The sequence below is a fragment of the Acaromyces ingoldii genome (assembly GCF_003144295.1).
Source record: "Acaromyces ingoldii strain MCA 4198 unplaced genomic scaffold FA10scaffold_3, whole genome shotgun sequence".
NCBI lineage: Eukaryota > Fungi > Basidiomycota > Exobasidiomycetes > Exobasidiales > Cryptobasidiaceae > Acaromyces > Acaromyces ingoldii.
In genome coordinates, this window is record NW_020290249.1 from 676,891 (window position 1) to 703,174 (window position 26,284).

General features: G+C 56.2%; 15 protein-coding genes and 1 non-coding gene across 16 annotated transcripts; 9 read left to right on the top strand and 7 right to left on the bottom strand.

Moving 5' to 3' along the window:
* Nucleotides 1–59: 59 nt before the first annotated feature.
* On the top strand, nt 60–1,734 carry FA10DRAFT_240598 (Bystin-domain-containing protein). Its single transcript, XM_025519215.1, has 2 exons — nt 60–835; nt 891–1,734. Exons 1-2 carry the CDS (start codon nt 96–98, stop codon nt 1,687–1,689), a joined length of 1,539 nt encoding a protein of 512 aa, XP_025377238.1. The 5' UTR covers nt 60–95; the 3' UTR covers nt 1,690–1,734.
* Nucleotides 1,710–2,687, bottom strand: FA10DRAFT_259954 (hypothetical protein; the record flags this gene model as incomplete). The annotated part of the gene is made up of 2 exons (XM_025519993.1): nt 1,710–2,245; nt 2,309–2,687. 2 exons carry the CDS (start codon nt 2,685–2,687, stop codon nt 1,710–1,712), a joined length of 915 nt encoding a protein of 304 aa, XP_025377239.1.
* A 121-nt stretch (nt 2,688–2,808) lies between these two features.
* FA10DRAFT_301326 (initiator tRNA phosphoribosyl transferase) lies at nt 2,809–4,464 on the top strand. Its single transcript, XM_025524968.1, has 2 exons — nt 2,809–2,954; nt 3,020–4,464. The coding sequence occupies exons 1-2, from the start codon at nt 2,856–2,858 to the stop codon at nt 4,433–4,435; spliced, it is 1,515 nt and encodes a 504-aa protein (XP_025377240.1). The 5' UTR covers nt 2,809–2,855; the 3' UTR covers nt 4,436–4,464.
* Nucleotides 4,465–5,214: 750 nt separating this feature from the next.
* FA10DRAFT_103069 (hypothetical protein) lies at nt 5,215–6,818 on the bottom strand. Its single transcript, XM_025517835.1, has 3 exons — nt 6,355–6,818; nt 5,503–6,297; nt 5,215–5,444 (listed from the first exon to the last, which is right to left on the bottom strand). The coding sequence occupies exons 1-3, from the start codon at nt 6,607–6,609 to the stop codon at nt 5,322–5,324; spliced, it is 1,173 nt and encodes a 390-aa protein (XP_025377241.1). The 5' UTR covers nt 6,610–6,818; the 3' UTR covers nt 5,215–5,321.
* An 84-nt stretch (nt 6,819–6,902) lies between these two features.
* On the top strand, nt 6,903–8,993 carry FA10DRAFT_103217 (WD40 repeat-like protein). Its single transcript, XM_025517836.1, has 5 exons — nt 6,903–6,960; nt 7,032–7,678; nt 7,744–8,037; nt 8,099–8,665; nt 8,728–8,993. Exons 1-5 carry the CDS (start codon nt 6,927–6,929, stop codon nt 8,785–8,787), a joined length of 1,602 nt encoding a protein of 533 aa, XP_025377242.1. The 5' UTR covers nt 6,903–6,926; the 3' UTR covers nt 8,788–8,993.
* Nucleotides 8,785–10,781, bottom strand: FA10DRAFT_266560 (putative GLR1-glutathione reductase). The gene is made up of 3 exons (XM_025521543.1): nt 9,144–10,781; nt 9,028–9,081; nt 8,785–8,962 (listed from the first exon to the last, which is right to left on the bottom strand). Exons 1-3 carry the CDS (start codon nt 10,513–10,515, stop codon nt 8,943–8,945), a joined length of 1,446 nt encoding a protein of 481 aa, XP_025377243.1. The 5' UTR covers nt 10,516–10,781; the 3' UTR covers nt 8,785–8,942.
* A 731-nt stretch (nt 10,782–11,512) lies between these two features.
* FA10DRAFT_285758 (putative 60S ribosomal protein L36) lies at nt 11,513–12,354 on the bottom strand (the record flags this gene model as incomplete). Its single annotated transcript, XM_025524023.1, has 3 exons — nt 11,513–11,560; nt 11,621–11,686; nt 12,121–12,354. 3 exons carry the CDS (start codon nt 12,352–12,354, stop codon nt 11,513–11,515), a joined length of 348 nt encoding a protein of 115 aa, XP_025377244.1.
* A 333-nt stretch (nt 12,355–12,687) lies between these two features.
* Nucleotides 12,688–13,079, top strand: FA10DRAFT_230385 (putative NOP10-nucleolar rRNA processing protein; the record flags this gene model as incomplete). Its single annotated transcript, XM_025518818.1, has 2 exons — nt 12,688–12,769; nt 12,982–13,079. Coding segments are annotated over 2 exons (180 nt in total), but the record flags the coding sequence as incomplete, so codon positions are not given.
* A 9-nt stretch (nt 13,080–13,088) lies between these two features.
* On the bottom strand, nt 13,089–14,089 carry FA10DRAFT_285760 (hypothetical protein; the record flags this gene model as incomplete). Its single annotated transcript, XM_025524024.1, has 3 exons — nt 13,089–13,227; nt 13,319–13,514; nt 13,585–14,089. 3 exons carry the CDS (start codon nt 14,087–14,089, stop codon nt 13,089–13,091), a joined length of 840 nt encoding a protein of 279 aa, XP_025378261.1.
* A 149-nt stretch (nt 14,090–14,238) lies between these two features.
* FA10DRAFT_266561 (retrieval of early ER protein Rer1) lies at nt 14,239–15,631 on the top strand. The gene is made up of 6 exons (XM_025521544.1): nt 14,239–14,610; nt 14,672–14,940; nt 15,003–15,077; nt 15,140–15,204; nt 15,261–15,285; nt 15,356–15,631. The coding sequence occupies exons 1-6, from the start codon at nt 14,409–14,411 to the stop codon at nt 15,392–15,394; spliced, it is 675 nt and encodes a 224-aa protein (XP_025377246.1). The 5' UTR covers nt 14,239–14,408; the 3' UTR covers nt 15,395–15,631.
* On the bottom strand, nt 15,409–16,668 carry FA10DRAFT_274996 (putative ADE1-phosphoribosylamidoimidazole-succinocarboxamide synthase). The gene is made up of 3 exons (XM_025523245.1): nt 16,476–16,668; nt 16,021–16,408; nt 15,409–15,947 (listed from the first exon to the last, which is right to left on the bottom strand). The coding sequence occupies exons 1-3, from the start codon at nt 16,638–16,640 to the stop codon at nt 15,529–15,531; spliced, it is 972 nt and encodes a 323-aa protein (XP_025377247.1). The 5' UTR covers nt 16,641–16,668; the 3' UTR covers nt 15,409–15,528.
* A 407-nt stretch (nt 16,669–17,075) lies between these two features.
* Nucleotides 17,076–17,951, top strand: FA10DRAFT_301333 (hypothetical protein). The gene is made up of 2 exons (XM_025524969.1): nt 17,076–17,307; nt 17,379–17,951. Exons 1-2 carry the CDS (start codon nt 17,176–17,178, stop codon nt 17,709–17,711), a joined length of 465 nt encoding a protein of 154 aa, XP_025377248.1. The 5' UTR covers nt 17,076–17,175; the 3' UTR covers nt 17,712–17,951.
* Nucleotides 17,952–18,061: 110 nt separating this feature from the next.
* Nucleotides 18,062–18,171, bottom strand: FA10DRAFT_t33. The gene has a single exon. It is a non-coding gene; the product is annotated as a tRNA-Phe (tRNA).
* A 3,733-nt stretch (nt 18,172–21,904) lies between these two features.
* Nucleotides 21,905–24,191, top strand: FA10DRAFT_301335 (MFS general substrate transporter). Its single transcript, XM_025524970.1, has 4 exons — nt 21,905–22,073; nt 22,246–22,635; nt 22,709–23,234; nt 23,297–24,191. Exons 2-4 carry the CDS (start codon nt 22,346–22,348, stop codon nt 24,062–24,064), a joined length of 1,584 nt encoding a protein of 527 aa, XP_025377249.1. The 5' UTR covers nt 21,905–22,073; nt 22,246–22,345; the 3' UTR covers nt 24,065–24,191.
* A 136-nt stretch (nt 24,192–24,327) lies between these two features.
* FA10DRAFT_279288 (hypothetical protein) lies at nt 24,328–25,530 on the top strand (the record flags this gene model as incomplete). The annotated part of the gene is made up of 4 exons (XM_025523531.1): nt 24,328–24,986; nt 25,050–25,217; nt 25,282–25,395; nt 25,450–25,530. Exons 1-4 carry the CDS (start codon nt 24,402–24,404, stop codon nt 25,528–25,530), a joined length of 948 nt encoding a protein of 315 aa, XP_025377250.1. The 5' UTR covers nt 24,328–24,401.
* A 40-nt stretch (nt 25,531–25,570) lies between these two features.
* On the top strand, nt 25,571–26,080 carry FA10DRAFT_266566 (hypothetical protein). The gene has a single exon (XM_025521545.1). It carries the CDS (start codon nt 25,718–25,720, stop codon nt 26,015–26,017), a length of 300 nt encoding a protein of 99 aa, XP_025377251.1. The 5' UTR covers nt 25,571–25,717; the 3' UTR covers nt 26,018–26,080.
* Nucleotides 26,081–26,284: the final 204 nt, after the last annotated feature.

Sequence of the window (26,284 nt, forward strand, 5' to 3'; positions counted from 1 at the left end):
GCCAAATTTTTTTGAAACTGGAACTGGAGGGAGAGAGAAGCACGCACACAAAATTCAGAGGAAGCTTCTCAACACCTTTTGTTGACTGGGCCAGAATGCCTCGAGCGCCATCCTCTACGAAGCTGAAGCGGGCGAGCGGGGGCGCAGCGGCCATGCGGCACGAGCCGCTCCATGCGCAGATCCAGTCCGATGAGCAGACGAAGCGGTTCGGCACGGTGAGCCAGCCGGGTAGGCGCGCGCGAAACGAGGTCGGCGGCGTCGTCGGAGACGATGATGAGGAAGAGGAAGAGGCGCTGGTCGGGACGGGCAAAGGAATGGTCCGGTCCAGTCGCGCAGGTGGATCCATGGAGAAGGGGACGTCTAAGTTTGTCGATCCGAAGCTCAGCCGAAACATTCTCAGGCTGGCCAGGGCGCAGCAGGACGAGATTGAGGCGGAGGAGGCCGAGGCGAGCAGACCTGGTGGCACCGCGCAACGTCAGACGATGAGGGATGTGCACAAAGCGATGGACTCAGACGACGAGGACGCGCAAGGAGCTAAGGGCAGCGAGGAAGACGATGGAGAGCTGAGGTCAGACGAGGAGGAGGTCGAGGAGGAGTACGAAGAGCTCGAAATCGATCCGGAGGATGAGGAGCTGATGAAGCGCTTTGAGGGCGGCGATGCGGGAGAGAGAAGGGGCAACAAGACGCTGGCAGACATCATCATGGAGAAGATCGATGCAGCAGGGTCGTCTGGCGCCACAAAGGAGGGTATCCATGAGAGGGAGCCAAGAAAGGTCGAGGGAGCCATGCCCATGCCGCCGGGCATCAATCCCAAGGTCATTGAAGTGTACACCAAGTGAGTCTTCCTCTGCTTATCTTTCCGCTATGTTGCTGTTGCTAATTCAGAACAGGGTTGGAGAGCTGCTGTCGCGGTACAAGTCTGGGCCGCTGCCAAAGGCCTTCAAGATCATTCCCTCGCTGCCGGCCTGGGAAAACATTCTCTACATCACCGACCCATCGAGCTGGACACCGCATGCCACGCTTGCAGCGACGCGCATCTTTGTGTCGAATCTCAAGGTGCACCAGTCGCAGCGCTTCTTCAAGCTCGTCCTTCTCGACAAGGTGCGCGACGAGATTGCCGAGTCGGGCAAGGTCAGCTACCAGACCTACGAGGCCATCAAAAAGGCCGTCTTCAAGCCGGCAGCATTCTTCAAGGGCTTCCTCTTTCCCCTCTGCGAGACGGGATGCACGCTCAAGGAAGCGGCCATCGTGTCGAGCGTGCTGACGCGTGTCTCGATTCCCATCCTTCACTCGGCCGCCGCGCTGCTCCATCTGGCCGAGATGCACTACGCAGGACCGACGTCGCTCTTCATCAGAGTCCTGCTCGACAAGAAGCACGCGCTGCCGTACAAGGTCGTCGACGCCCTCGTCTTTCACTTTTTGCGCTTTGCCGACCCAGACATGGGCGTCGAAAAGGCAGAGGGTGGCGGGCGGAGAATGCCGGTTCTGTGGCACCAGAGCCTTCTCGTCTTTTGCCAGAGATACAAGCAGGACCTGACCCCGGATCAAAAAGCTGCCCTATTAGACCTGCTCCGCGTGCAGCGTCACGATGGCATCGGACCAGACGTCAGGCGAGAGCTGACCACGGGCAAGGCTCGCGGAGAGATGCTCGAGGAGCCGCTGGATGAGGATGATGACATGTCTATCTAGTACGAGTGATTCTTTGTTTTTTAATACAACTCGTCAAACGGTCTCGTGTCTGCGAAGCAGCCCGTCCAGACTTCGTCGACGGCCCGCTCTGCCTCTGCATGATCCTTGCAATTTGGATGTGCTTGCACCGAGAGGATTGCTCTTCTCCGAGCGCAGGCCTGGTGTTGCTTTGTAAAGGCGTATTCTCGCCGAGTGACTTCCCTGCCCCACGAGCAGTCTCCCGAGAGCGACGCTGCTCGAATCTCGGAGCAGGCGAGGTGCCGCAAGTCGTTCCAATCGACCAGGAAGCGACAGTGATCGAACCAGTGCACCATCTCGTGCGACAGGGTGTGCTCGAGGTGCTTTTTGCTCATGATTCGGTTGGTGCAGATGAGGATGTGTGACTGCGACTGCGGCTCGCCCGGCGCAAAGCCACCAGCCATCTTTGGGTGGCACGTCTCGAAGACGATGGGTGATGTCGCTTGCTCAGACCCAGTCTCGCCAGTGGGCATGGGTGCTGCGAGCGGGTCGCACGAGACGAGATTGAGGTGCTTGGTCATAAATCGAATCATGGGGCCTTTTGTGTGACAGCGAATGAGTACGACTGTCAGAGAGCGGAGGGAAGGCAGGCCATACTTACTTGTCCGAAACAGCTCATTCTTCCATTGCTCAACCATCTCCCGCTGCCGTCGCTCCTGGTCCGTCTCGGGGTGTTCTTCCCAGGCATTCTCCTCCTTCTCTGCCTGTTCTGCAGGCTTTACCGGCTGTTCTGATGCTGCAGACGACGACCCCTCGCCCTTTAGCCAGCCGAGGCCCCATCCTCTTGCCCAGCTCCCCGTGCTACCCTGTGGCGGCTCCAACGAGGCGACCTCGCTGCCTTCCACCCTTGAAGCCGCGATCCACCGAGGTTCTCGTCGGCGCTCTGAGCCCCCGCAGCGCGGCCGGGATAGGGGCGTAGAGAGCGCCGCCGTGCAAGCCCGTCTCCACCGCTCGAATCCTGGCGCCGGTTCCTCTACCATCGTGCTGATCTCGAGAGAAGACTTCTTGCGCTCTAAACCTTTTCTGATTTTGACCCTCGATCTGTTTTTTTTTTTTTTTTTTTTTTTTTTTTTGAAGGCGCGTGCAATCTCCTCCGACAATCTTCTTGCCCATTCACCAAGGAAAGGGGAACATGACGAAGGGAAGACATGGACGGTGAGGGGGAGCTGGAGCAGCGCATCGACGCTCGCAAAGAGGTCCGCAAGGCCGAGCGTGATCCCTGGAATCGGCTCAACAGCATCGTCCAGGTCAGTCCCCATTTCTCCATTGATGCTGCCTTCCTCGTGAAGCTAATGACTTTTGTCTTGTCCAGGATGCAGAATGGGTCTCGAGCATTGCATCGAGCCTCTTTCCATATCTCCCGACGGTGGCAAACCTGAGATGCGGGGCATGGTATCTACCTTCGATGGAGCGAGGCTGCTACTTTAAATCCACCGATGGCCACACCCACCAGTGGGCCTTCAGCCTCAAGCGGTACAATCTACCGCTGCTCGAGCTCATCCTTGCGCGTGGGGGATGCGTCGTGGTGGACTCGACGCGGCGGGGCAAGTCCCTGCCAGACGCCCTGTCCAAGACGCTGCCGATCTGGTGTGCGGTGCTGAACCGAGCTTCATCGAGACGGTACGGCTGTCCTGCAACGGCGGAGACTTGCAGGCTAAAGACGCCAAAGGATGTCGTCAGTCCGTCGGAGCATGCCCAGATCGAGGACAGGGTTGAGGGTTGGGTCGAGGCACTATTGCAGTCGGACCTGCCCATTGTCAAGCTTGATAAGCCGCTGAGGCCGCTTTTTGTGACGCCGAGCCGGATCGACGAGGAAGAGAAAGACGTCTATCCAGTCGTGGCGCTCTCGGCGTCGGTCATGGTCGACGATACTCCCGAGCTTGTTTCTCTGTCTCCGAGCCAACATTGTGCTCTCCAAAGGAGGGTCCAAGCTCAAACACAACCTAGGCGTACGGATGACGATGACAAGCTCCAAAGAGTTGAGCTCATCGACAGGCAGTTCATCTACGTTCAAGGCTCTGGCGATGACGAAGAAGCCTGGGCCCAGGGCCTCACGCCATCGCTCTTTTGGCAGCGGGACAATCTCGAGGCGATTCTTGCATCGGGTGGTCCAGAGCAGTGTCAGTGCATTCTACGAGACATTGAGGCCAAGAGCAAGGGTCTCACCGCCATCAGACTGGATGAAGAGCAAGGGGACACGAATGTAAAGGGGACCCCTCTATTTCTAGGCCGCCGAATCCAGGGCCACGCTTTCTCAAAAGGGGAGAAGGACCGCTTCGATGTCATTTTCTTCATGGATGACACTCCTTCTGTTTCTGATGAAGAGGAGGAGGAAACTAACGCGGAACAAATCCACCGCCTCGGTCTCCAACCTGGGAAAAGGGGCCTGAATGGCTTCCGAGCGGTTCTTGAGGCATGGCTGCCCCGTATCCAGCGTCAACTAGTTGATCAGCGATGCAAAGGCATCCTCTTTTGCTCGACGGACGCAGACAAACATGCCGACCTCGCCGCTTCCTTTGCCATTGCTGTCCTGGCGCGCTGCTTTGACGCCTCAAGAGAGCTGATTGCCCGTGGCGAAAGAGAAATCGGAAAGGACGACGTTCGCAGGAGGATGCAGTGGCTTGTCACCGACGTGCCCTGGTCGAACCCGTCGAGGAGTCATCTGCTGAGGGTGAACCAGGTGCTTTTGAGTCCTGGTCATCGACCATCTTGCAATGCCTCCTCATAATCACTCTGTACACTACGCAAGACGAAACGAATTGATAGTATTATTATCCTTGCTTCAGGCTTGATGTGCCGTCACTTTGCGAGGACCACTCTAAAGGAAAGAGTGAGACATGGAATCTACGAACAAGAAGCAGAAAGAGGGAGAGAGGTGACAGATAGAAATACATTGGACAAGACAAGATGTTCATTTCAGAGCGGCTTGCCGGAATCGTTGTCGATGAGGCAGAGAGAGGCTCGGCCATCGAGGAGAGCCTGAAGCTTGTTCTGGTCGACAGTCTTGGAGCTGGACGACGAAGCAAAGGCCTTGCTCAGAGCCTCGACGATGGCGGTGTGCATGATGTGATCCTCTTCGCTAGAAGAGGAGCTGGAGGCGGCCGTGGTAGTGGCTTCGGTGTAGGAAGGAGGAGCGGCCTCGTCTCCCTCATTCATGAGCGAAACGAAAGCCTCGTTGACCTGAGCGTCCGTCAAGGCCTTGCTTTTGCTGCTAGACGACTTCTCCGAGCCATCGTCTCGCGAAGGCGACAAATGATCGACAACATTGAGCTTCTCGGAAAGCAGCCTAGCGAGCTGAGCCGTCTCGTCGCCCTGCCTCGGGAAGCCAAAACCGCTCTTCTCGCCCAGTGTCAGGGAGGAGGCCGGCAAGTGAGGCACGAGGACGGTGTGCACGCTCATAAAGTTGTTGCTGCTGCCCGAACCACCCACTCCGCCCCAGAACGATCGAGGTCCGCTCGAAGAGCTAGCGGAGGGCGGCAAGTCCTTCTTGGTGTTCGGCTGGCTAATTGCCGGCGATTGGCGTCGGACCATCGAAGGACGAGGCGACATGGGGCGGGGAGACGATGGGATCATGTTGGGCGTCGAAGGGCGTGAGGAGCGCGACACGGGCTCATTCATAGACGCAGACGACGAGGAGCGAGGAGGAGGGCCCATTGGTCCGTCTTGAACGGGAGTAGCGCCGCTGCTGCTGCTGCTGATGCTATTGTTGTTGTTGTTGAAAAGACCCTTTTGAAGCGCTTCAAGAATCTTGTTGACGTCACTGCTGCTCATCGACTTTGACTTGAGTGCGCGCACCTCCTCGTTGAGCTCCTTGTTCTGCACCGTGACTTGGGAGAGCTGCTGTCGAAGCCCCTCGATGATAGCATCGCGATCAGCCACCTGCTGCTCGAGGTGGGAAATGTGCTCCTTTCTCCTCGTCCTGAAGTTTCGAGCCGAGATCTTGTTGCGCAGCTGACGCTTTTCCTTGCTGCTGAGCTTGCGATACTCTTCAGGGTCTGGCCTCAGCTCGTTGGAGGGGCCCATGATGCTGCCAGGGATAGGTGCCTCTTCGTGTGATGGCTTGTCGATGCGCGAGGGACGAAAAGCAGTGAACTTGCCCGTCTTGGGCTTCACATCCTCCTCACCGTCCTCCTCGACCTCTTCCTCGTCGTCCTCTGACATGCCATTGGCTTCCGCAGAGTTGCTTCGGTAGCTCGAATTAGACTTGTTGGGCGATGCAGCCGCTTGACCGAAAGAAGAGAGGCGAGAGACGGTGAATGGCTGATGGACGCTGCTGAGCTCGACGAGATGAGGATTGATGTCGCCAGCGGGACTGGCGCTGCTTCTCGTCACGCCATCGAATGATCCGTCTCCCTTGAAGGGCGACACCTGCTGACGTTGGTCTGCAAGAGTCATGGTGATGTCGCTGGACGGCGCAGCAGTGGTGCTTGCCGATGCGGCCGCCGTCGACGGCGACGCAGTGTTGGTCGACGCACCCTGCTGACGCTCGGCGCGAGTGAAGCTGTTGTAATGCTGGGCGACATACTTGTCGATAATGGCTTCGTCGGCAGAAGCACCCATGCGGCGCAGTTCGGCTGCGAGATAGTAGCGCTACGTGGGGTGGTATGAGTAAGAGCGACCCTTGCGGTGATTGACTGAAACACTCACAAACAGCGTTTCTGGCGACGAGCCTGGGGGAGGCGCATTTTCCTGACTCGCCTGCTTCGCGGGTGCTTGCTGCTGCTGCTGCTGCTGTTGTTGTTGCTGCTGTGCAACGGCAAATAGGGGGCCTGTCACAGAGGCATTCGATAGGCGAGGGGTGGCCAAAGGCGACGGCAGATCGATGTAGTCTTCAAATGACGACCAGGGCGCAGGCTGGCCCGGCGTCATGGGCGACGACGAGAGAACGTCAGTGGCCGCCATTACGATGGAGAACGAGTGAGAAGTTGGTGGTTGAGGTGGCGAGCGATAACGGGTGGGTGAGAGCGCGCAAGGGGGGAGGCCGCCCGTGTTCCACCTGATTGTTCCATGGGGCTGAGCTCAGAAATGACACGTGAGATCACGCGAGGGTGTTCGGACCCTCAATTTCGAGAAACTGCCATATCTCCGGTCACGACTTGACCGCCTCTGAGGGTCCGAATAAGTATATTTAGAATTGGACTGAGCTCGTACAAGGCTTGTATTTGACACTTCGACATTTCAATCCAACATTATCAATAACAAAGAAATGTTGGTACCGGATGTGGTCTCGCGTCAAGAGGACATTGCTTGCACGTGGGTCACCTCGAGATTTTTTGGATTTTTTTGAGGCTTTCCACTTTCCTGACTTGCTAGAGGCAAGGAAGAAGACCTCCAGCGGCAGTATAGGGATACCAAGATGAAGATCAAGGCGCTGTCTCGTTCGATGGACGTCCATGGGCCCTCTCGGTCCGGGGATGCGCCTCGCGTCTCTCACAATCTCGACCCAGCCCTTCACCCCTTTTCGAAGCCGCGGGAATACACGCGCGCGCTCAATGCAGCCAAGCTCGAGAGGATGCATGCGAAGCCCTTTGTGGGCGCCCTGGAAGGCCACTCTGATGGAGTCTACTGCCTCGCAAAGGATCCGCAGAGGCTCGGCGTGATTGCAAGCGGTGCTGGTGACGGCGAGATCCGTCTTTGGGATATGCCCACGCAAACGCTCCTCACATCCTACCCAAGAGCGCATCAGGGCATCGTCTCGTCTGTCGTTATTTCGCCTCTTCATTTCTCCCAGCAGGGCAATGCGGTCTCGATGGGCTCTTCGGAGGAGTCTAATTCGAGAATGGGAGCAAGAAGGCTGCTGAGCTGCAGCACAGACCGGACGATCAAGCTCTGGGATGCTGACCCGCATTCGGATCGACTGGGGCCAAGCTTCATGGACGAGGATGAGGATGAGGAGTCGAACGAGCTAACAAGCGGCGGCGGGATACTTGGTGGCAGCAACCCGTGGAAGGCGGACGCAGACCGTAGCGAGGTGAGCAGATCTGACACCTTAAGTGCATGAGGTGGCGCTGAGCTAACCGATTCGTGACATACCAGCCGCTGAGGGTCTGGAACACCAAGACGGCCATCAACTCACTCTCACACCACGCCACGGAGCCCATCTTTGCATCGGCATCATCATCGGTACAGACATGGGACATTACCAGAGGCGCAGCGTCTTCCTCCGCCGGTGGTGGGGCTCTACGAGAAATGGGCTGGGGCGCAGAGAGCATCAACGTGGTTCGCTTCAACCCGAGTGAGCAACAGGTGCTCGCAGGCGCAGGTAGCGACCGTGGTGTGGTCCTATACGACCTGCGGAGTGGACAGCCGCTCACAAAGATGGTCATGAAGGTGGGTAGAACGAAAGAAAAGTGTCCTGGAAGGGGTTGCTCACAGCTCTATACCTATACAGATGCGCGCCAACGATATTTCATGGTCGCCCATCGAGCCAACGACGTTTGCCTTGGCCTCTGAGGATCACAACGTATACACGTTCGACATGCGAAACTTGTCGGGTGCACGGCAGATTTACAAGGACCATGTTTCTGCCGTCATGTCGGTTGATTTCAGCCCCACGGGCCAGGAGCTTGTTTCGGGATCCTACGACCGGACACTACGGATCTGGACGTTGAATAAGGGCAACCACTCTCGAGACGTGTACCATGGCGCGCGTATGCAGCGCATCTTCAGCACACTCTTTACCCAGGATGCCCGCTTCGTCGTCAGCGGTAGCGACGATGGCAATGTCAGGTTGTGGAAGGCAAGGGCATCGGAGAAGCTCGGCATCGGCAGCGGCAAGGAGAGGGCCGCGAGAGAGTACAGGGAGCAGCTCATCAGCCGGTACAGAAATACGGGCGACGTGGGCAGGATCGAGCGGCAGAGGAGGATGCCCAAGGCCATCAAAAATGCCCAGGGTCTCAAGAGGACCATGCTCGATGCGCAGAGGGTCAAGGAGGAGAGGAGGCGAAAGCATACAAGGGTGAGTCGCTCCTCCATTGAAGAGCTTGCCATACGATGGGGGACTCATTGTTGTTCAAACAGGCCGGAGAGGAAAAGCCGAAAGCCGCTCGCAAGGACGCCATCCTCGCCATCAAAGAGTAATCACCCAATCGAAGTTTCTCTACATAACTTGTACTTTTATTACGAAATATCAACATGCCGTCCTTTCTTTACCAAAGGAAGAGCAACCATCCACACCATTCGTTGTTCCTGAAGCTCAGCGATATGTTGAGCGTGACCTTCACTGACGCAGGAATCTAGCGCATGGTGACGAGCTCTGATTGCGGAGTGAGGAAGAGCGGTCAGCAGTGGACTAGGGAAGCGGAGAGATACGACGCTCACCCTCAGCAGAGGTCGGGTGGATGGCGACAGTGGAGTCAAGGTCCTTTTTGGTGGCTGTTGGTCAAGTTTAAGTCAGCTTGTTGGGCTCTTTCAAGGATGATGAAAGGCCGACTTACCTCCCATCTTGACAGCAACGCCAAAGCCTTGCATGATTTCGTCGCTGCCCAGGCCGATGATGTGAATACCAACGACCTTCTCCTCCTTGCCGACACAGACGAGCTTGTAGGCCGACGGCTGCTTGTGCTCGAGCATGCCAAAGTACATTGCAGTAAAGCGTGACTTGTAGATCTTGACTTGGTCCTCTCCGAACTTCTCCTTTGCCTCTGGCTCCGTGAGGCCGACGGTGCCCGAGGTAGGGTGGGAGAAGACGACGGTAGGGATGTTTTCGTAGTCGAGAAAGTCCTTTCCACGCACATCCTCAGGCCCGTACAGGCGGTTCGACAGGCGGCGCCCCGCAGCGATGGCGACGGGCGTCAAGAGGGCTTTGCCGGCCACGTCTCCGAGCGAGGTGATGTTTTGCACGTTGGTCTGCTGGAACTTGTCAACGACAATATTGCCCTTGTCGTCTGTCTTGACGCCCGCCGCTTCGAGTCCAAGGTTGTCGGTGTTGGGACGGCGTCCGACGGCCCAGAGCAGGCAGTCGACCTCGAGGGTCTTGCCCGTGTCGAGCTCCAGGGTGAGGGGCCCGCCCTTGCTGCCGGTGACCTTCTTGACGTTGGTCTTCTTGTGGACATTGAGCCCCGTGTTGCCCATGTACTCCTGCAGCGTTTCGTGAATGATTGGGTCAAAGTTTCGCAGGAACTGATCTTGGCGGATGAGGAGGTGCGTCTCTGTGCCCAGCGTGTTGAAGACGCCGGCGAGCTCGACGGCAATGTAGCCGGCCCCAACGACGGCCACACGCTTGGGCTGCTCGCGCAGGTCAAAAAAGCCATCGGAGGTGATGCCCAGCGAGGCGCCAGGCACATCCTTGTCCGAAGGAATGACGGGTCGTCCGCCAGTCGCGATGCAGATGTGGTCGCCTTGGATCTTGTGCGTACCACCGGTCAAGCTCCCGTCCTCGGCACGCAGCGTGATCTCGACCTCGTCCTTGCCGGTCAGCTTGGCGTGGCCAGAGATGTACTCGACCTTGTCGTTCTGCAGGTTGCGATCGTAGATGCCGTTGAGGCGGCGGACGTAAGCGTCGCGCTTCTCGGCAAAGTAGTTCCACTGGAAGCCCGGTTCGGCGTTGAGCGGCTTGCCGTCCTTTGTCCCCAGCCCGTATTCGGGTCCGGCACGCAGGGCTTCGGCCATGTCGGCGGCATGCCACATGAGCTTCTTGGGGACGCAGCCGACGTTGACGCACGTTCCACCCAGCCGGCCGTCTTCCTCAATGACGCAGACCTTCTTGCCATATTGGGCCGCACGCCGGCTCATGCCCATGGCTCCGGAGCCGCCACCAATGACGATGACATCGTATCGCTCCGACGACGGTTTTGGCACGGGAGGCATACTGGCTGACGAGCTTGTCGAAAAGGCTCGGGACGAGGAGGAGGAAGATGAAGTAAGCAGGGAGACCTGGCCGGCGAGACGCGAGCGGGCGCGGGCGGTGGCGGAGGCCGGGGCGAGGGCGGCGGTGGGCTGGGAAGACAGAATGGAGACGTATCTCACGCTTGGGAGGGTATTTATCCTTGCTCGCCTCGAGAGGTGAGACGCTGAGCGGAGGGGGTTGAGGCAAGCCAGATTGGGCGAAGGCCAGCGTCGATCTTAGGTGGTGCTGTCGGTAAATGGGCCGGATTTAATTTTCCTTTTTGCTGCATTCAGTGACCTTCGCCACTAAGGCGTCTTCTTCCACCTCCGTGGCTCCATCCACATCTCCTCGGATTTATCGAAACCTCGACTCCGCGCATGTTCAGAATTACACGGTCGCCCTGATGGTCCCAAGGAGGTCGCTGATGCTGGCCGACCGCCTACAAATGGGTGGTCGCATTCCATCATAACCCAGGCGAAAGGACGATGCGGCTTGCACAAACTCCGGCCATTGGTCAGAACCTTTGCTGCTGCTGAGAGTGAAAGCCACCCTTTGGTATAATGTTACCGTCACCCTCCTTCACCAAACTCATGACTGGAAGCCGGGGCAACTGATCATTGAGAAACGAGTCTGAGAGTGAAGACAGGCAAGTCTCTTTTGGGCCGTGATCATGCTAGCCGGAGGGAATGGGGTGTCTGGCTCCTCTTCGGAAAGCAGACCATGGAGCCACTGGGAGTAATGCGCCAATAGTGCTCCGTCCGACACTTCCAGCGACTCTGTGACGGTCTACGGCCTTTTTCGATGTGTGTGTGTCATTGAGATGAAGGGAAGAAATATGATGTTACATGGGGAGGGAGCAAAAGCTCCCGACATGTGAAAGAGTGCGAGCTCTTTGCTTTTGACCAAGGCGTGTTGCTGGAATATGACAATGCATAACGAGACCGAGAACCAACGAAACCGTCTGAAGAGACGAGACGATTAGTGGCCGGCGCGACGCTGCTCAGCAATGACGTTGGTGAGGTACTCCTATAGAGATCTTTTGTCAGATAAAGGTCCGCAAGAATGAAGACGCAACCGTCCACTCACCATCTTGCCCTTGGCGCGGCGGAGGGTGCCAATGCGACGCTTGATGAACTTGCGGGCACGCTTGTCCTGAAGGAGAGAAGGAATGAAAAAGTCAGTCATTGGGCTCGAGAACATGAGTGGGGCTCCTGCTCTCGGCCTTGGTTCCCGACGCCGGTCTCTCATGCCCAGGACCGCTCGTTGCACAACCTCGTACGTTCGCCTCGGCTTTCACACTATACACCTTTGGCTCTGACCAAAGAAGTGCAATGTATTTGTCCTCTCCAAATAGCAATGCCCGACCTTCGGCATGAATCTCCTTTCCTTTCATTCCTTCGACGAGTGACGGTGATGTGACGACCCAAATCACAAGGTACCCATTCCCATCGCCCAGCTCGCCGGTCAATTTACGATCGATCCGCCTTCACCTCCTGTGCTATGTCTAGTCCGTCTTGCTTCCCCGTCCACAATGTCCTCTCCATCCCGCTTTCTGCCTCGACAATGCCCCAGGGTCTTAAACTCACCTTGGAGTTCCTGATGAGCTCCATCGCCCTCCTCTCGTAAGGCGCGAATCCAGCGACCTCTCTGACGACGCTCTTGACCACCGCCTTGCTCTGCGAGGACCTGCCCTTGCGGTTGCTAGGCTTAGCCCTGGGAACGCGGCGCTCCGTCTTGTGGCCGCGGTCGACACCCCAGACGAGGCCCGAACGCTGGACAGTGTCCTTCTTGTGGTGAGGGTGAGAAGATCCGCCGGGCATGATTGGTCGATGTCCTTGTCGTCGTTGGTCGTTGATGAGAGGCCGACTCCAGTTGGCTTCGCACCCAGCGCTCAAACGGCCGCAGTGTTCGGTTCAGTGCCACGCGAGAAAAAGAAAAAATTGGAGAGGAAAAATCGGCCGAATGAAGTTTTGTCACAACACGTGACTTGTCCCTGCCTCCAAATTTTGTCCTGAACTTCTCAATCCACCATCGCAGGCCCCAGCTCAACGCGACCGCTCCTCACCTCAGTCACTGCCCGCCATGCATCTCATGTACACGTTGGACTCGGTAGGTGTTGGAACAAAAAGGGGCTCTTGATGCGGTGCTGATCAAGCTCTCTACAGAACGGAAACCGCGTCTACACGCTCAAGAAGGCGACGGCGACTGGCGGTATCACTAAGAGCGCACATCCAGGTGAGCATCCTCTCGCGCTCGTTCTTGGCTAGCGAAGGAGGGCAAGGGCGAGAGGCGCAAGGTCCGAGGGGCGGGGGAGTAGATGTGGAAAGGGCTGCTGGGGGCGTAAAGAAAAGAGGAAGACACGCAAGCAGTCAAGAGTGTAAAACTGCAAATGAGAGGTCTACAGAGACAAGAGAGTAGTATACAATGATGCTGACGCCACCTTCCAGCGCGGTTTTCGCCCGACGACAAGTTCTCGAGGCACCGTGTCACGGTCAAGAAGCGCTTCGGTATTCTTCCCACTCAGACACCCGCCAAGCCGATGTAAATCAACTGGTCAGACGGCGTACCCCAATTCGTGGTCGACGATAGCCCGGAAGCGTTCTGGTTTGAAAGGAGGAAAGTCGACCAGACTTGCCGAAGGAGAAGACGAAGACGATGACAGCAGATCGCTCAGCAACCTGAGGAGGCCGTTGCTGGACGAGAGCATTCTGTCAGCGGACGTCTTCGCAAAGGCGATTCATTTTGTATTTTTAGGTGCTCGACAATTCACAGATTCCCACTCACCTTTGCGTATGTGCCTCGGTTCCATCACTTTCGTGTTCTGGAGATTTCAGACGGACGAGAAAGACGTAGCGTTGGCTGGCTAGTGCTTCCGCCAGCTCGACCTGATGGTTATCCATCAACGTTTCGTTTGGGACGACGACCACAATGGGCCGCTCCTCTTTGGGAAGGCGAAGAGCTTCGAGGATTGTGCCAGAGCCTGTTGAAAGCCCTCAACCAGCTCATCAGTCAGTCACTCATGATTGGATGGGCAGGTATATGTGACCCACCTGCATGGGTGAGAACAAAGTCTGCCGCTCGCATGAAAGGTCTGACGTCTGCAACGTAGTCGACGAGCTCCAGATCGACTTGTCCTTGATGCGTCGCAACCCGAAGACAAACAGATCCAATCTTTTCACCGTGATCCTCGCCCAGAGTGCCTGATCCTGTCATCGAGCCGCCACCGTTCGCCACGGAATTCGCAGTCGCAAGACTCATCTTCATCGTGCCCTCCTCGTAGACGTCTCGAGCTCTTCTCTGGTACATGATCTTTTGGACGAGATTCTTCCCCGCCAGGAGATCCTCCTGTTGCGCAGTTATCGAAGCTAGCAACGCACTCGAGCTTGTCAAGACGTCAGCGATCGGCGTGCTGCCATACTGAATCGTAATCTTTGGTGTCTGGTCGCTGCTTTCTCGACCGCTCTTGGCAATAAGTTCGAGACAGTCTTTCGACAGAATGGCTCCTACGAGACGACTAAATTGGGTGCTTCCCACAGTGACAAAGATCGCCGCCATTCTGGACGGCCCTCCTGCCGCTTGGTGATGATAGGCGGTGCCAATAGCCCTCCTCGATCTGGCTTTAGGTGTAGTAGTGGCTCGAGCACAAATATCGGCACAGAAGGTTAAAAATTGGTACACGTGGCCCCGAAACCGTTTGTCGCCCGTCCACGTCGTCCCTGCTTCCTTCTTCTATTCGCAGAGACGACATCGGACTTCCTTCTCTGTCGCAAGTTCGGGCATCTCGTCGCTGGATCTCGAGAGCTGTCCCTTGAGCGGAAAATAAGGAAGCAGGACCGAAGAGGAGATACCGAGAAGAAGGGGGTGTTTTGCGAATATGATGCGATCAGAAGGTACCGAGCTGGACGATGCGCCACCGGCCGTCCAGCAGTTTCTCGCCCAATCCTCAAAGGCGCAACAGCGTTTCCAGGCCTTTCTTGATCAGACGACTCCCTACACGGCGAAACGATGGGGTGCCACGGCAGGTCTCCTCTTCTTGTTCATGCTGAGGATCATCCTTTCGCAAGGGTGGTACATTGGTGAGTTCCGTGTCATGCAAGTCTGCGGAAGAGGTAATCTCACAAGTTCGTCCTTTCACAGTCTGCTATGCACTCTTCATCTATCTCCTCAATCTCTTCCTCGCCTTTCTCCAGCCGAAGTTCGATCCCTCCATGGACGCCGACTTGGCTGAGCAGGACGTGGAAGAGGGCGAACCGGGTCTGCCGACGAGCGCGAGCACGTCATCGTACGGCAACGGGAAAGGATCCGGCGGCGGTGGAGGGGGCCTGATGAGCGGAGTCTTTGGCGCAAATGGCGGGCAGCAGGAGGACGAGTTTCGACCTTTCATCAGAAGGTTGCCCGAGTTTAAGGTGTGTGTCTGTAGGAGGAACCTACGAGGGACTGCGTCGCTGACGATGGTGTGTGTCTACAGTTCTGGCTTGGCGCGACGCAGGCCATTCTCATCTCGCTCTTCTGCACCATGTTCTCCGTCTTTGACATTCCAGTGGTGAGTATGTCGGATCTCAACCATTCCCCTTTGACTGATGGCTGACCTCCATCCCGCCACAGTTTTGGCCGGTGCTCGTCATCTACTGGTTGATGTTGACTGGCATCACGATGCGAAGACAGATCAAGTGGGTCGCATTTGCACTCGTTCCGTTGCAGTGAGCTGACAGTCTCTCCTTGCTAGGCACATGATCCGGTACAAGTATGTCGTGAGTAATCGAATGGTCCCTCTCCTCCTTTCGGTCCCAAGCTGACCTATCCTTCGCTTGCCTCAAACAGCCATGGGATCTGGGCAAGATGAAATACGGGAGAAAGTAAAGGAAAGCTTTCTTCGACGCTCCTTCATTGTTGTACAACGTTTAATTGTGTAGGCACGGCCATCGCCATCTCTAAACTTCCTCCCTTTTACCGGAGAGCGACATAAAGTACATTTCCTTCGCCCGTCTATGCTTTCATGCCTCTCCATCTCCGGTCCACTTTTGGCCAGTGATGCGCTCGTACGCCTCCTTGTACTTTTCCGACGTCTTGCGCACTACTTCATCGGGCAGCCGTACCTTGATGCCTTGATCCGCGGCCTTGTCGAGCCCATTTGCCTTGAGCCACTCGCGGACGTACTGCTTGTCGTAGCTGTCTGGCGTCGTTCCCACCTCGTACCCTTTGACGTCCCAAAAGCGCGAAGAGTCGGGTGTGAGGACCTCGTCGACGAGGATCAGCTCCTGGGAACCAGCCCCGGGAGGCACCAGTCCAAATTCGAACTTTGTGTCGGCGAGAATGATGCCCCGCTCCCGCGCATGTGACGCAGCCTTTGCGTACAGGTCCACGGCCGCCTTGCTCACCTTTTCGGCAAGCTCCTTGCCGACGAGGTCGGCGACTATGCAGTCAGAAAGAGAGACGGTGGTCAGCAACGTAATCTCACACCCACTATGCTCTCTCTGACGACTCACCCTTGTCTGGGTGGATGTTCTCGTCGTGCTCGCCCTGTTCTGCCTTAGTGCTCGGCGTAAAGATGGGTCCGCCGGGGATCTCTTGTGACTCCTTGAGACCTTGCTCGAGCCTGATGCCGTGCACCGTTCCGGCCTTGGCGTACTCCTTCCAGCCGCTGCCCGTGATGTAGCCGCGCACGATGGCCTCGACGGGAATCACGTCGGCGCGCCTAACGAGCATCGATCGCCCCTCTACCTGGTCCTTAACAGACGACAGCTTTGCCTGCAGCTCAGCGGGAAAAGCGGAAAAGTCCGTGGCAAGTACGTGGGAGCCAATGATGGAGGGCGTCAAGAGCGAGAACCAAAAGGTCGAGAGGGCGTGCAGCAGCTTGCCCTTGGAGGGAATCCCCTGTTCGCACTCTCTCTTTCAGCGTCTCTCTTCTTTCTCTCGTGCTGTGTGGGTGGAAAGGACTCACATTGTCGAGGATGATGTCGAAGGCTGAGATGCGATCCGTAGCCACAAAGAGGAGCGCACCCGCATTGGCTCCTTCGCTCAAGCCCGAGTCGTACACGTCCCGCACCTTTCCCCGTGCGACGAGTTTCAGTGGTAGATCCGTCGTCGTGATGGCTTGTTGCGTCATATCTGCGTCTTCAATTGATGATCGTTGGATAACGATCGGCTGCCCGAAAGTCCGACTCAGGAAGAAGTGACTCTAAATTTCTGGGCACGTGTCGCAGCTGCCCGGTCATGATGAGAGTCATTGACGTCGACCTCATGGAGGTGATCCTTTTCCATCATTGTAAAAACCCTATCCGAGGAGCCCACTGTGCCTTTGCAATAGGAGCAGTTGCCGGCAAACCGAGGAGAGAGAAAGACTTCGCAGTGATGATAGGCTACAAGAGGGGGTACATGATGGTTCACGCGAGCCCGACACAGCCACGAAACAGCAGCCTGTCTCCCTTTCTTGCCATCGTGCAATACGCAAGCATCTGTGAATGTTTGATGAATTGTATCGGTACCGTACAAGAAGCTCTTTGCTGAAGCTGATGGTGCTTGGTTGACAGACCAGAGAGACACGAGGAGGCGGACTTGCAAGCAACGCGTCTGGAAAATCCGTCGCACAATTTAATCGCGCGACTTGGAGACCAACACCGACCATCTCCCGTTCAACCGCGATGTCGTCGGCACGGGACAGAGAGAGCGCAGCGCGATCGTTCACGAATCCATACACGGGGCATAGGCTCCTTAATTCGACGGAGCAAGAGGTGCTGGGCGAATATGCGAGATTGGCTGGCACTATCAAGAGGGTGAGGAATCATAGCGCATGTCTCTCCTCTCTTTAGCCCTGCTCACATTGTCAGCTTCTCCGTGTCGGCAGATAAGCGCCTTGTCCGCTCCTCTGTCATCCTCTCAAATGCATCAGCAGCTTCTGACGGATCTCCGTGTCCTCGAGCGAAAGATGGGCCTTGTCTTAACGCTCTTCAAGGCCAGCGTCTGGGCGCTTATTCAGAGCCAACAGGACGAGATGGAGGCACAACAGGCACGCGAAGAAGAGGAAGGACAACAACAGCAGCAGCAGCAATATGGCTACGTGTCCGGGAATGATTACGATGACGAAGACACAACCATGACAGGCATGGGCGGAGGCCAACAGCAAGACTCGTCGCGATACACGAGGAACAGCATGGCAGACCAGAGCCAGTATCATTAGCACAGTGCTCAGTCCGCATGCCCGCTTCGATCATGACCGAGACCTTATTGTACAGTATGACTATCTGCCTTGTTTCCAAGAGCATGTATTATGTGATTCTGGAGCGGACCAGGTGCGGCGACTGAGCGCGAGCGCCTTGACAATTATTACCGGCACGACACTCTCTCTCACGTGGTAAGCTCCAGTGACCATACATCTGCATCCGGTAGATCTGCATCGACTCCTTGAGTTACGCTTCCCATCGCATCCGAGCCCGTCGCTATCGTATGGCGACCAATTCGAGATCTAGAAAAACGCATTGTAGACAGAAAAGAAAAAAAGAAAAAAAAATAGGAAAAAAAAATTTTGGCTGTCCCCAACCGGGTTCGAACCAGTGACCTTGCGATTTCACAAGCAAGAGCTTGTAAGGTATTTCGGCTGAATCTTCAGTCGCACGCTCTCCCAACTGAGCTATGGAGACTTCCTTATACAAATGGTTTTGGCAAGATGAATATATCAGGCACGTTTGTGACCAGAAGGAGAGTCTTTTCATGACCCGCGCGGGACGTTCCACCGTCCTCGTCTGACGGCCAAATCGTCGAGGACGAAAGGAACTTTCCTATGCTTGCCACAATCTTTTGCTGCAACAAAACAATCCCTTTGTCAGGGCCCTGTAGCGTCCTGGACGCTCCGGCGCACTGCTGTCTCCTAATTTCTCCCTCTTCTCGCTCGCCCTTGTTTACTAGGCCTGTTTCTCAGGCCTTGTTCGCCGTGCCGTACGTTCGAAGCACCCGATTGAGTGCTGCTCAGCACAGCAGGCCAGGGGCTCTCAGGCGCGCTCTCCAGCATGATGTTCCAGAAACAGGCGACGTTGGGACCCTATTGGCCGGTTTTCCTGCTTATGCCCTTCCTCCCTCCCTCCCTCCATCTACCCCTCCGTCCTCCTTCAGCTCTGTCTCGTCGTCTTGCTCCTTCTATCTCTTCCATCAAGCCACCCCTCGATCTCCTTCTGCCAGTCACAGAAGAAACCTCTTAAACGCCGTGCCGGCAACTCATTCAACGCGGATTGGGTTCCTGGAACGGACACCAATTATTTCTTACTTCCACGTAAGCGTGTATCGTGCTCCAGCATACCCGGCATGGGAAGTAGCGTTCTTTAGCAGATGACGGAGACAGCCGTAGTAGCTTCTTCAGCGTACCTGAGCAAGTCATCCAGGTTCTTATCCAGGCTTAAGTCTCTCGGCAAATGATGGCCCTCCGTTGACTGGAGGCCAAGGCCGTCAACGACAGGCCCGTTATCCGCATCATCCACATCTTCTGCCCAGGAGATCCTCGTCGACGCCGCCGGCATGCTCGAATGCTATCTCCAGTCGTGGGCTGAGGCCAATAGCGAGAGTTTACCGGCCAGCGTCATTGGATTTCGCGACTATATCACAGAAGGCCAGTATTCGCATGCCGTCGATGCATAAATTGCAAGCTTCAAAGCCGCCGCAGACAAGACTTATCGAGCCCTCGGTAAGCCTGCTTACGTCCCCACGCTCACTTATATTGTATGCAACAAGCGCCACCACAATCGCTTCCAAGCTGCTGTTTACATGCCGTCGCCAATGACAGGAGCGGCAAGCTGCCCACTGGCACCGTCGTCGATACGAATGCCGTCCATCCCTTCGAATTCAAACTAAATCTCCAAGCACACTCGGGCATCGTCGTACCGCTCGTCCAGTTCATCATGTCCTTCTTCACGATGATAAATTTGGAAAAGCGTCATCGTCGGAGCGTCCTTTGCGTTGGAAAGCCGTCGTCGGAGCGTGAGCTATGGATACTCCCTTATACAAATGCTTTCTGGGAGATGAAGATATAACATTATAGAGTGTTAGGACGCTCATTTCATAGTCCGCGGGAGACATCCCTCCATCCACCTCTGACGATCCGAAGACTGTCTGTGATCGATCTTCTTATGCGCTCGAATTCCCTCGTTCAGCAGCTCTTTTTTTTGTGAGCTTTTGAGTAGCTCCTCTTAATGTTGATTGGGATCACAAGACGCTGAGCCGTGGACACTTTTGCAAGCCTGAGGTGCGAGTAGGTGGACTCTCAGCTCTGTGCCGCCTGAAAACCATCACAGAGATACTCACCGCTATGAAGCTATTACAAGTCTCCCACCAAGAGAAATGATTTGTGCTTTTGCATAGATAATTTGACTGTCCCAATGTTATTCCGGTGTGTCCACTCGCTCCTCCGCCCGCGCGTCCACCTTCACTGCCGCTTGCGCTTGTTCCACCGACGGCTGTGAGCTCCGCTTCTGCTGGGCAACTGTCAACGAGCACACAAGAGAAATGCTGAAAGTGACGAGAGTCAGCTGGCAGGAGCTCCTCCGCCCTCCATCTGCACTCACCCTGTTGGAAGGCCCATCTGCGCCGGTGCCGCAGGCGCCAACTACCGGGAAAGTCAGCGGTCACCTAGCAGCGAAAGGACACAACTTACTGGTAACGTCGTACTTCGGGCCTGGTTTAAACATTACCCATGAACTGGCGGTTCGCGTCAGTCGGAAAAGGCATTGTAGAGACGCGAGGTGGCACAGAAGAGCTCACTCGCTGGCAACATGCTTGCACTTCTGTCGTTTGTAGAGATAAGACCGCTTATCGCGCCAATTGGCCTGGAGAGGACCGAGTTCGTGCAGGGCAACAGTCTCACCCCTCCTTGCTTCATCGCCATCTGCGAGGCGGTGGCCATCGCTGACACCGACTCTGCCCTTGCTACGAGTGATGAGGAGGCTCTCACTGTGAGCGGCGGTGGCCTACGCTCGACCGAGTGAGTTTGGCTCTTTGGCTCTTGCGTCAATCGCTTTTAGCAAGACTCACGGTCACCACAAGAAGTACGAAGGCAAGCTTGAGGAAGAGGGTAAGTGGCCCCATGACGTCTACGGTGATTCGTCGTTATGGCTCGATGCGTTGAGACGTTCGATTGGATGTAGCGATTTGGACGTATGTGGTAAGAAAGACGACGGAGGTTTGTAAGGAAGAGGGGGGTACCCTTGCTCAGCCAGTCACATGTAGAGACTGGCGCAAGTCGGGCTTGAAAATGACCAGGACAAGCGGTGACACACTCAACAGAGCACTGTTCCGTCCTCCGTCTCTCGATTCCAGCCCTCACCGCATCAGTCGACTGTCCGCCGTTCCAGACGCGCGGCGGCTGATTGCGCAACGTCTCTCGTTTCCCCGCTCCGAAGGCGAGATTCAGATTCAATCCGATACTCTTTGCGCTCCAGTCGCCAGAGGCGCAGTAGAATATTATATCTATCCAGACTCGTCCTTCACTGAGTTGAGCCTCGCCGCTCCGACGCACCTCACGCCACGGCTGCACCGACACGCAAGTAGGTCCAGCTCTGAGGCCCAGCGTGAAGTCGTGGTCTGCGACGTTGTCCATCGAGCCAGCCTGGTAAGTTCCGACTTCTGGTACAGATATAAGCGCCGGCCTCATCATTTGCCAACAAGATGCAGCTGCGAGTTCCGAGCTCCACCATGACAAAAAGCTCAGATGACAGCATTGTCGTGGCTCCCAGCACGTGCGAAACTGTTCGCAGTCCATTACGTGCCTGGGCACACGACAGCTCTGTCCGACGTGCTTCTGTACCTGCTCCCTGCGGCCGTGGATCCTGGGGCCCCACTGCCCCATTGGGACTGGCTGGATGAACTATTTAGTTCTTCTTTTAGCTCGTCTTTCCATTTCGTGCTAAGAATGTGCGGCAGAAGACCCGCGGCCAGAGCCTCTGCTTTCGTGCAGCACCCTCTGAGCGGCTGCTTGTCGAAATAATGTTGTGTGTGAGGGTGGGATAGCGCTGTACTCTACCCTACTCCACGAAAGAAGCCGGCTAGCTGTAGCAAGCAGTGTTGGACATCGGCCTGTAGACGCGTCGAAAGCGCTGACCAACTCAGGTCTGCTGCTGCCGAACGTCCTTCATCCTAAATAAAGCTCATATAATGTTACTTCGACACAGGTGAATACAAAAGAAAAAAAAGAAAAACTACGCTAACAACAAATGACCGCCGGGTCGTAGGACAGCCCCCTTTAATAACTGTCCTGCCTCTTTTGCGGCACGGCTTTCCGCCGGTGTCCATCTTTTTCGTGCCAGGGTGCCTGAAAACACGCACACGAACTAAACATCAGGGGGCTCCTGCCGTGTCGGCCCTAGAGGGCTCGACGTGGGGAGCTGTGAGCCTCGAGCCTCGTTCTTTTCGCCAACAATTGTTCTTCTATCCTTTCTGCCCACTTGACCAGTACTTCGTAAGCTTCCCCCCCACACCACCCTTTTCCTCAGCCCTCGCGCCCTTTTGCCCCCTTATCGCGACTCTCTCGTCCCTCGCCCCGGCCGTCTAGTAAGGAAAGGTGAGAAAAAAAGAGCCAGCAGGCAGAGGCACACAGACACAGAGCCCCGAGACGCTCTTATTCATAGCATCGCCTGGTCTCCCGTTGTGCCTTGTTCTGGCGTGCCAAGAAAGCCCCCCCACTCCTCACATTCAGCCATCGTTGTACTGATTTTGGCTTTGCACCCTTAAAGCAGAGGGTTGTCCCTTCTCTTTCTCTTCTCTTTCTTCCACGACCCTCTGTGCTTTCTTTCCGTTTACGACCAATATCGCGACAAGAAAGGGCTTGACACAATGCGCGACCTTACCAATGGACTCTTCAAGTTCCCATCCAAGGAAGAGCGCGTCGCTGCGCGGGCCGGCGCGCCCCTGAACCCGTTCAAGCTCGCCGCGATGCTGACGCCCATGCAGGGCGCCATGTTCTTTAGCGGCTGGCTCGCCTGGACCATGGACGCCTGGGACTTCTTCTCCCTCTCGCTGTCCGTCACGGCCATCGCGACGGAGTTTCACAAAGAGGCGTCCGACGTCACACTGGCCATCACGCTCACCCTCCTCTTTCGCTCGGCTGGCGCGGCCATTTTTGGGTGAGTGTTCTGCTCACAAGCGTCTCTTTCTGTCGGAGCTCTCACTGACGTGATTTCGATTAATGAAATTCAGCCTGATCTCGGACCGTTACGGACGCAAATGGCCTCTGGTTGCCAACTTGGTTATCATTGCCGTCTTGTCGCTCGGCACCGGCTTTGTCCATTCCTTCTCGGCCTTCCTCGCCGTTCGCTGTCTCTTTGGTATTGGCATGGGCGGCATCTGGGGCATGGCGACGGCCACTGCGTTGGAAAACATGCCTCCTGCTCCTCGCGGTCTCTTCTCGGGCATCCTCCAGCAGGGCTATGCCGTCGGCTACCTCTTTGCTGCCTCGGCTAACCTCGCCTGGATTCAAAAGTCGGGCAACTGGCGGGATCTCTTCTACCTCGGTGCCGGCCTCTCTCTGTTTGCCGCCATCGTCCGCATGCTGCTCCCGGAGTCAGAGCTATTCAGGCGCCAGCAAGAGGCTCGCAGGGCTAGTGGCAAGGAGCACACCAACAAGGCCAAGCAATTTGCCATTGAGACGGGACACATGCTCAAGACCAACTGGGGCCGTGTTATCTTTGGCATTCTCCTCATGACCGGCTTCAACTTCCTGAGCGTGAGTGTTATTGAAGCAGTTTCGCGTTCACTTCAGGATGCTGATGAGAATGTCGGTTGCAGCACTCGTCGCAAGACCTTTACCCCACCATCATCCAGAACACGCTGTCGAACCTGCCTCTGTCCAAGGCCAAGGAGCTGTCGAGCAAGGCGACAATCATTGGCAACTGTGGTGCTATTGCTGGCGGGTTCCTTGCGGGCTACATTAGCCAGTACCTTGGCCGTCGCCTGACCATCATTGTCTTTGTCGTTTTCACGGGTGCAATGATTGCCCCCTGGATTCTCCCCACGACATTCCCCGGACTGGCCGCGGGCGCCTTTTTCGTCCAATTCGGCGTCCAAGGTGCCTGGGGCGTTGTTCCTATCTACCTCAGCGAGATTTCGCCGCCAGCCTTCCGAGCCACCTTCCCCGGCGTGGCATACCAGGTCGGAAACATGGTCTCGAGCGCCTCTTCGCAGATTGAGGCCACTGGTGGCGAGCACAACAGAATCCCCAATCCCAGGTTCGGACAGCCCGGCGCCGGCGATGCGGGCAAGAACCCGACGATTCCCGACTATGCCAAGGTGTCTGGAATCTTGCTCGGCGTCGTCTGTGCCTACTTGATCCTCGTCGTCATCTTCGGCAAAGAGTACCGCGGTGCTGCATTCGAAAAGGCACCCCTGGCCACCGAGGCGCACGCCGGCGAGATCAACCCCGACGAACTCAAGGGGCCAGAGAGCTCTGAACACGTCGGCGATGTCCGCCAACAGGCTGACGACGCCAGCTCAGACGAAAAGGTCTCGGACAAGGGTGATGGCCAGTACAACGCCGATGCGCTCAACAAGGCGTAATTCTTCATATCTTTTCACGATTCACGACAGTTCACGACTCGTCTGTGCAACTCCTCTCCTGTACTCTCTGCTTGTTCGCTTCACATTCATCGCTGCTTTCTTAGTTGGTCGTTGAAATGAATACCAGCGTCACGATACTCTTGTGTGTCAGAAGTAGGGCTCTCTAACCGGTGGTGGCTCTTCTGGATCGCGTGCTCTCGCGTCTCAGGCGCGGAGATATCCCGTTCGGCGATAAAGAGATGCTCGCACAGCCCTCCTTTTCTGGCAGCTTGAATTATCTTCCCTGCACACCAAACGTCCTCTTCGAGACCAAGCAAAACGCCAACGTACAGCAGCAATGGCCAAGGATCACTCCGTCACGCAGCACGCTGGCAGCGACGGGCAGTTTCGCCGCCAGGAGTCCACTTTTCGAAGCACCATTGCACCCGGTACGGAGCACCCGCCCGAAAAGGGCCGCTACATCCTCTATGTCGCACTCATCTGCCCCTGGGCCTGTCGAACGCTTCACGTCCGCGCACTGAAGCAGCTCGAAGACATCATCGATGTTGCTGTCCTCGACTGGCAGCTCACAGAAAAGGGGTGGACATTCAACCGGAGGACCAAGGAGGCCACCGGCGATCCCGTGCTGGGCAAGCAGCTCATCCGGGAAATCTACCACCACGACGACCCCGACTACAGTCTTCGCTACACCGTCCCAGTCCTCTTTGACAAAAAGACGGAAAAGATTGTCAACAACGAAAGCTCCGAAATCATCCGGATCCTCTACACGGCCTTTGACGAGCTCTTGCCAGATGGCAGCCCGGCCAAGGGCAAGACGTACCTGCCGGCTGAGCATGCCGCCGAGATCGACGAGCTCAATGGGTGGATCTACGACAAGATCAACAACGGAGTCTACAAGACGGGTTTCGCGACCAAGCAAGAGGTACGTCGAGCTGCGAAGCCTCGGTGAATGTGCTATTTCTCGCTCACAGATGCGCTCCACCAGGTCTACGAAGCTCATGTGCAGAACGTCTTTGATGGCCTTGATCGCGTCGAGTCGATCCTCTCCGACGGCAGGCAGTACCTCGTCCCTGGTGCTGGTCTCTCGGAAGCCGACATCCGCATCTATCCTACCCTGATTCGCTTTGATGCAGCCTACTATGTCCTGTTCAAGGTGAGCCCCAAGAGACAAACCTCTCGTTGCTGGCAGCTGTGTGCTGAAAAGAAGAGTGTGACAGTGCAACATACGCTCGATTCGCGATGGCTACCCTCACATCCACCGCTACCTCCGCAACCTCTACTGGAATTATCCTGCCTTTTCGGACTGGACCAACTTTGAGCACATCAAAAAGGTAAGCGTGGCCTTAGCTTAAGAAGACCGGGCGAACTGCTGACCCGGCCGGGAGTGCATTCAGGGCTACTCTAGCGCTGGTGCAGCCAACGGCATCGTTCCCCATGGACCAGTACCCTCGATTCTGCCTCTTTAGCTTTTACGGCCTACTCTACTACTACTACTACTGTAATCTCCCGTCTTGGCACGAGGTAATAAATTTATTGAGGGAAAAACCGACGCAGCGTGCTGGTCAGGTCGGCACGAAAGACCCTGAGACCCTTGAGTGTGCCTTCGGTGGAGCACGCCTTCCGGGACGAATCACGTACGGGTCCCAAGGGAAAATGAGAGCTAGCGCCCTGTTCTGCACAGAAGCAGCCGGGCTATCGCCATCGGTCTCCACCCTGTCTAGCGTCGATGTCCAGCAGCTTTCAATTTCTGCGTCCTGGTCGCCTTTCCTTTTTTTCTTTCTTTTAGTCCTCTCTTTATTTCTAATAGAATTGGAGCCAGGCGGGGCCTGGACAATGACGTCTCCGGCTTACTCGAGCCGCCCGCCTTTGACCATAGCGCGTGGTCAGCTTCAAAGCGCAGCATTAAAAGCCCGTTGGTGGGAGACACTGTCGATGTGGGGACCCCGGGATTGATGACGCTATGGATGGTGTCGTTGTGTAGTGTGGTTGGGAGGAGTGACAAGAGTCGGATTCAATAATCTGTGCTTTGTATGGATCTGTACAGGCTGCTTCCATCCCAACCAGAGGCTTTGTTTGCTTAGCAGCGGAAGCAGAGCGAGCTAGGGTAGCGGGTTCTTGATACAATAATGTCCCATTACTGCAAGCTGCAGCCGTCCTCTCACACGATTTGTTCAAGCACCGATCGACGGAGCTTAGGGTCCTTCAGCCTTTGCCTATTTT